The sequence below is a fragment of the Pan troglodytes genome, chromosome 8 (genome assembly GCF_028858775.2).
Source record: "Pan troglodytes isolate AG18354 chromosome 8, NHGRI_mPanTro3-v2.0_pri, whole genome shotgun sequence".
Taxonomy (NCBI): Eukaryota; Metazoa; Chordata; class Mammalia; order Primates; family Hominidae; genus Pan; species Pan troglodytes.
The window spans coordinates 55320729-55328064 of record NC_072406.2 but is presented as its reverse complement, the minus strand read 5'-3'; the positions used below and the strand labels follow the sequence as shown (position 1 = coordinate 55328064).

At 42.8% G+C, this 7336-nt stretch overlaps 1 protein-coding gene across 1 annotated transcript; it reads right to left on the bottom strand.

The window, feature by feature from the left end:
* Positions 1–6178: 6178 nt before the first annotated feature.
* On the bottom strand, positions 6179–7076 carry LOC450412 (eukaryotic translation initiation factor 3 subunit L-like). Its single transcript, XM_054660069.2, has one exon. The coding sequence runs from the start codon at positions 7058–7060 to the stop codon at positions 6275–6277; it is 786 nt and encodes a 261-aa protein (XP_054516044.2). The 5' UTR covers positions 7061–7076; the 3' UTR covers positions 6179–6274.
* Between the last annotated feature and the right edge of the window lie 260 nt (positions 7077–7336).

Below are 7336 nucleotides of genomic sequence, written 5' to 3'. Positions count from 1 at the left end.
ACCCTCAAGATAAGCAATATTAAAATAATTGTAGCTCAACACCAGATACAGACTAACCTCCAACCCCTGTTCCACAAACCACAACTGCAGCTTTGATTGGACAAGAGACTGATTTCAGTAACTTTCTCCCGATAAGAAGACCACCTACAGTTTGTCAAGCTCCTGAAGGGCCAACATAACCATGGCAACCCTCAGTAGTATGTGAATGGTTGCAGGCCCCTTGCTGGTCTGTGAGAAGTCTAATTTCAAGTACAACAAGAAATGAAGCCAGCATTTAATGGAGAAGTAACGTCGCCTACACTAACATACGATACAAATATTGATAAAACTGTTGCCCTCCTACCAAATGGGAAATTAATCACTGGATACATACAGCTATGAAAAAACTGGACATCAAGATTGTCCATCTCTACCTCTGTGCCAAACTCTAGACTTTCATTAATAAGAATGTATCAATATTATTTCAGTCATTGTAACATTTACCACACTCATGTAAGATGTGATTACAAAAAGGATGCTGAGGTGGGGGAAGGGTGTATGAGAACTTTCTGTACTACTTCATCAGTTTTTATGTTAATTCAAAACAGTTTCATATAATGTCCATTAATTTAAAAAATATGGCAGCATTGTTCAAGAAGTGTTTCATTTTAGTTAATGTTTAACAAGCAGCTAAATATCTAAATATTACATAGAGATATTCTATGCTATTAAAACTGAAACAATTTTGAAGTTGTAAATATATCTTCTGTAGTTGTAGCACTAGTGATTGACTTAATAAACTTAAATTTGCACACATGAAATAAAGAATATGGCATAGCAATTTTAGAGTTGTCTGAAATATGGGACGCTGAATAATCTAGAATTGTTATCCTTGAATGAACTTAACAATTTAATTTCCACAGTACTTTCAGTTGACTGCTTTCCGGGGTGCGCCTAGTTATGAGGCCAGTGGCAGAGTATTCTCTTCCTCAGCTTGGTGTGGACAGTAGATTCCCTTGATCCCTGAAGATCTACTGTCATATCCTGGAGGCAAGATGCTGGGAAATGTACTATGAAAAAGACAGTTTTTGACATCTTCCTGCCAAAGACCATAGAGAAATGAGTAATCATTTATTGACAGTTTAAATGTTTGACCCATTGTTCACCATCTCCATAGCGAAACCCCCTGAATCTCAGTTGGATTTTAACAAGAACCTGCAGTGTGAGTTGCACTCATAACCAACAGACTGACTATGTAGGCAAATACCTGTATTGAGATGAGACAATATAGAAATATTGGAGTGACCAAGAACACTGGGCCTGGTGCATAAAGGTGTGGGTTCAAGTCCTACTTAGAAGATGCACAAACCTGACAAAGTTATAGAGACCTCTCTGTGCCTCAGTTCCCTGTTCTGAGGTATTGAAATGTTAATATGGCGTATGTTATAAGGCTAAAAATGGTGAAATGGAGGTAAAGCCTTTAGAAGACTGGCAATTCATAAGTGACCTAAAGTGTTCAATCATTATATGTCTAGAAGAATATGCCAGAACCTTGGTAGTTGTTGAATACAGAGAAGAAACGTGGGTGGCTCCAGGGGAGTGGAGGATGGGATTTTCTTCTTTTTTTCCATAGGTATGATGCTTTACAGCTCATGGAGAATATCTGTTATTTCTTGTGATGCTTACTTCAGCCTGGAGGAATGCACAGAGCAGGGGCTACAACCCATATTTGACAGCTCAGGGAAGTGAAATGGAGAGATTTGAAGTGGTCTGCCCAGAGTCACAGCACTGATGAGTGATGGATCTGGCACAAGAAGGTAATTGGTTTTCTGGGGACTGAGGTCTCTGAAGACCCAAGACCTTGAAATAATTCCCTGAACCCTGAACAAAGGGCTATTTTCACTTGCTTTCTCAACTGCTCCTACCCCAAAGTTGCTTCAGGAATCTGATGCCCTGGAAGAGGTGGCTAAGTCAAAAGAAGAGCTGAAACAATAATAAAAAAAAGAATCTTTCAACCTCTAGGTTTTAATCCCTGACCTCACCTTGCAGTATAGGCCACCTTATAATCAGTTGACCATCCTAAGGGACCATGGTCTGCTTGGCCCCGTATTAGTCCATCCTTGCATTGATATAAAGAAATACTTGAAACTGGGTAATTCATAAAGAAAAGAGGTTTAATTGGTTCATCATTCTGCAGGATGTAGAGGAAGCATAGTGGCATCTGCTTCTTGGGAGACTTCCAGAATCTTCCAATCATGGTGGAATGTGAAGGGGAAATAGGCATCCCATATAGCAGCAGCAGAAGCAAGAGAGAGTGAGAGCAAGATGCCCCACACTTTTATGCAACCAGATCTCATGAGAACTCAGTTTTGCAAGGACAACACCAAGGGGCTGGTGCTAAACCATTCATGAGAAAACTACCCCCATGAGCCAATCACCTCCCATCAGGCCCCACCTCCAATGCTGGGGATGACAGTTTAACATGAGATTTGGGAAGGGACACATATCCAAACTATATTATTCCACCCCTTGCCACTCCCAAATCTCATGTCCTTCTCACATTTCAGAATACAGTTATGCCTTCCCAACAGTCTCCCAAAGTCTTAGCCCATTCCAGCATTGTCTTAAAAGTCTGAAGTCCAAAGTCTCATCTGAGACAAGGTAAATCTCTTCCACCTGTAAAATAAAAAACAAGTTAGAGTTACTTCCAAAATACAATAGGATTACAAGCATTGGGTTACAAACCCCATTCCAAAAGGGATAAATAGGCCAAAAAAAGGGGGCTACAGGCTCCACGCATATTCAAAACTCAGCAGTGCAATCATTAAATCTTAAAGCTCAATAATAATTTTCTTTGACTCCATGTCCCACATCCAGGCCATTGGTGCAAGCAATGGGCTCCTGAGGTCTTGGGCAGCTCTGCCTCTGTGGCTTTGCAAGGTTCAGCCCCCAAAGCTGTTCTCATGGGCTGGAGTTTAGTGCTTGCAGTTTTTCCATGTGCAAGGTGCAAACTGCCAGTAGATCTTCCATTTTGGGGTCTGGAGGATGGTGGCTCCACTAGCAAATGCCCCAGTACAGACTCTGTGTGGGGGCTCCAACCCCACATTTTCCCTCTACACCACCCTAGTAGAGGTTCTCTGTGAGGGCTCCACCCCTGCAGCAAGCTTCTGACTGGACACCCAAGCTTTTCCACACATCCTCTGAAGTCTAGGTAGAGGTGCCAAGCCTCATTCACTCTTGCATTCTGTGCACCAGCAGACTTAACACCATGTGGAAGCCACCAAGGCTTATGATTTACACTTGTCAGAGCAGCAGCCCGAGCTACCCCTGGCCCCTTTAAGCCACAGCTGGATCTGGAGTTGCCAAGAGGCAGGGAGCAGTGTCCTGAGGATGTGCAGGACAGTGTAGGTCTGGGCCTGGCCTCCAAAACCATTCTTCCCTGGGCCTCTGATCCTGTGTTTGGATGGGCTGCCTCTGAGATCTCTAAAATGCCTTCAAGGCTTTTTATTGTCTGGGCTATCAGCACTTGCCTTCTTTTTAGTTATCAAATTTCTCTAGCAGGTGGTTACTCAGCAGCCCACTTGAATTCTTCTGACGATGGGCTTTGGGTTTTTGGGTTTTTTTTTTTTTTTCCTACTGCATGGCCAGGCTCCAGGATGCAAATTTTCCAAACTTTTATTTGCTGGTTACCTTTTAAATAGAAGTTCCAACTTATTTCTTTGCTTCCACATCCCAGCATAGGCTGTTAGAAGCAGTCACACCAGTTTTTTTGTTTTGTTTTGTTTTGTTTGTTTTGTTTTGTTTTTGAGACAAGGTCTCACTCTGTCACCCAGGCTGAAGTGCCATGGCATAAACATGGATCACTGCACCCTAGACTTCCCAGGCTTAGGTAATTGTCCCATCTCAGCCTCCTGAGTAGCTGGGACTATGGGCTCATGCCACTAGGCCAGGTATTTTTTTTTATATTTTTAGTCAGAGATGGGATTTTGCCATGTTTCCCAGGCTGGTCTTGAACTCTTGGGCTCAAGCTATCTGCCTGCCTTGGCCTCTCAAAGTGCTAGGATTACTGGCATGAGCCACCATGCTTGGCCCATGCCACTTCTTGAACACTTTGTTGCTTAGAAATTTTTTTTTGCCAGATACTCTAGGACATCACTCTCAAGTTTAAACTTCCATAGATCCCTAGGACTTGGATGGAATCCAGCCAAGCTCTTTGCTAAGGCATAACATGCGTGACCTTTGCTCTAGTTTCCAATAAGTTCCTCGTTTCCATCTGAGACCTCATCAGCCTGGACTTCACTTTCTATATCACTATCAGCATTTTGGTCACAACCATTTAACCAATTTCTAAGAAGTTCTAAACTTTCCCTCATCTTCCTGTCTTCTTCCAAGTTCTTCAGACTCTTTCAGCCTCTGCCCATTACCCAGTTCCAAAGGTGCTTCCACATTTTCAGGTACCTTTATACTAATGCCCCACTCCTTGGTACCAATTTTCTGTATTCGGCCATTCTCACATTGCTGTAAAGAAATTCCTGGCTGGGCACGGTGGCTCACGCCTGTAATCCCAGCACTTTGGGAAGCCAAGGTGGGCAGATCACGAGGTCAAAAGTTTGAGACCAGCCTGACCAACATAGTGAAACCCTGTCTCTACTAAAAATACAAAAATTAGCTGGGCATGGTGGCATGCGTCTGTAATCCCAGCTACTCAGGAGGCCAAGGCAGGAGAATCGCTTGAACTCAGAAGATGGAGGTTGCAGTGAGCCGAGATCATGCCACTGCACTCCAGCCTGGGTGACAGAGTGAGACTCTGTCTCAAAACAAACAAAAAACCCCCCAAATAAAACAACAACAACAAATTCCTGAGACTGGGTAATTTATATAGAAAAGAGATTTAATTGGCTCAGCGTTCTGAAAGCTTTACAGGAAGCATGATACGGACATCTGCGTGGCTTCTGGGGAGGCCTCAGGAAACTTAGAATCGTTACAGAAGGCTAAGTGGGAGCATGCACATCAGAAGGCCAGAGTAGGAGCAAGGTAGGAGGAGGTGTCACACACTTTTAAACAACCAAATCTCACTGTTGCAAGAGCAGCAACAAGGGGATGATGCTAAACCATTTATGAGACATACACTCTCATGACCCAGGCACCTCTCAACCAGTTGTCTCCAATATTGAGGATTACAATCCACCATAAGATTTGGGCAGGGACACATATCCAAACTGTATCAGCCCCCAGGCTGGCTCAGAACTCAGGACATTTTAAACCAATTGCCACTTGAAGGCTGTGCCAAGAATCAACTTCCATTCAACTGGCCAACCCTTCATGAGCAGCTAATTGAAATTAACTGAAAATATGGCTATCTGGGCTGATGCTTTAGTGGCTTAATGAATTAAATCTGTGACCCCAACCATCTCACTGGCTTAATCTGAGCAACTATCTGAACAACCTGGACTAAGGCATACTTGAGAATGGGAAGTGCCTAAGTAAAGTCGGTTTAAATAACTTGGAAGTCAAACCTGATGAAAAAGATACTTGAATTTAATTAGACACAGGCACAATGTATTCAAGGTCATGAGTGAACATTGTATTATAGAAGAATGTAAACATGAAAGCTAGCACCTTGAGCAGGTGGATATATGGCTCCTAGTATTAGGTTGGTGCGGTAATTGCAGTTTTTGCCATTGAAAGTAATGGCAAAACCCACAATTACTTGTGCACCAACCTAATAGCATGGGAAGTTTCCTGATTACATGCAGCAATTCAGACATATCAAAAAGTTAAGAGTAAAAAATCATGTTACCCCTGAGAAAAAATTTATTTTTACCTTTGGGATCAATATTTTGGTATTATAACAGCAGAAATAGAATATAAGGGAAAAGTTAAAAGAGCTGATGGAAAAGTTGAAGTACAAAGTTACCATTCTAGCCAAGTAAAAAGATTTACCTTTTGAAGGGGAAAAGAAACAAAGGGTAATGATGTGTGATCTGTAAATAATGTGTAAAAAAATATAGTAAAGGTTGAACTTCTGAGATACAAATCTCAGAAGTTTTAAAAAGAAACAGATTTGAGAATTAAAAATTATTACTGTGTGTAATCTCATTGAGAACAAATCTTTTTTTTTTTTTTCTGGCTCCAAAGATCCTTTACTGATATCCACTTGAAACACGTCGGTCCTTAACTTGTTAACTGAGTAGACAGGCTGATGGCTGATCTAGGTAAAGGTTTCACGGTAGCAAAAACACTTCCTGCCTGTAATATATCAAAACAGGTTCCTGAATAATGTGTGTGAATGTCATCAGGGTCTCTGTCCCATCTTCTTCAGGGTTCGATTAAGCTCCTCCAATTTTTGGATCCGACGGATGAAGAAATCCCCATAGCGCCTGGAGACCTTGGTGTCCGCGATGTGGATCATGTCCTTATCAACGTAGAAGTCAACCTCTGAGGCTGACTGAAATTCACCATCCAGGATTGAGATGCCGCTGGTCCACACCAGGTTCTTCATCTTGTGTTTGAAGACAAGAAGCTGGATCCTGAACTCCTCCTCTGTGAGGTCCAGGAAGCCAGCCAGCGTGGCCACAGGCATGGTGGTGTAGAGCTTGAGGAAGCTGTGGATGGTTGAAAGCTGGGCCTGCTGCTGTACTTCATCAGAAAACACCTTCAGCTGCTGCAGGAAGGGCTCTTTGTGGTAGTTGGGGTGCACATTATCATAGTTGGGCACTACAGGCGACAGGAACTTGGGGCAGAAGTAACTGAAAAGTTCTTCATAGACTTGTGGGTCACCTTTCTGCATGCGCAGCATCTTGTCCCTGTGTTTCTTCTGCAGCTGGAGGTGAATGCTCTCATGGATACTCATGGGGTACACCGTGAGGGCAATGGCCAGCAGTGCATGCATCTGCTCATTCTGCTTGTTAATCATCTCATACTTGTATGTGGTCCTCTGGAACATGCTCTTGGTCCTCTGGATGTAGAGGAGGCTGTTGGCAAAGACCCGGATGGCATCCTGGTAGCGACACATCATCAAATATGCAAACCCAACATAATAGTATGTGGTGATCTGGCACTCTGGCACACGGGAATACATACTCTTTTTGTTAAGTTCGATGGGGAAAAAATCTTACGCTTATTTTTTTTAAAAAAAATTTAGTTGGATATTAATGTATTTTTAATATTTTTATTTATTTATTTATTTTTATTTTTTTGAGACAGAGTCTTGCTCTGTTGCTCAGGCTGGAATGCAGTAACGCAATCTCGGCTCACTGCAAGCTCCGCCTCCTGGGTTCACGCCATTCTCCTGCCTCAGCCTCCCAAGTAGCTGGGACTACAGGCGCCCGCCACCATGCCCGGCTAATGTTTATAT

What these genes read in the sequence shown, in the direction of transcription:
- LOC450412 (XM_054660069.2), bottom strand. Translation starts at nt 7,060, where the DNA reads ATGTATTCCCGTGTGCCAGAGTGCCAGATCACCACATACTATTATGTT.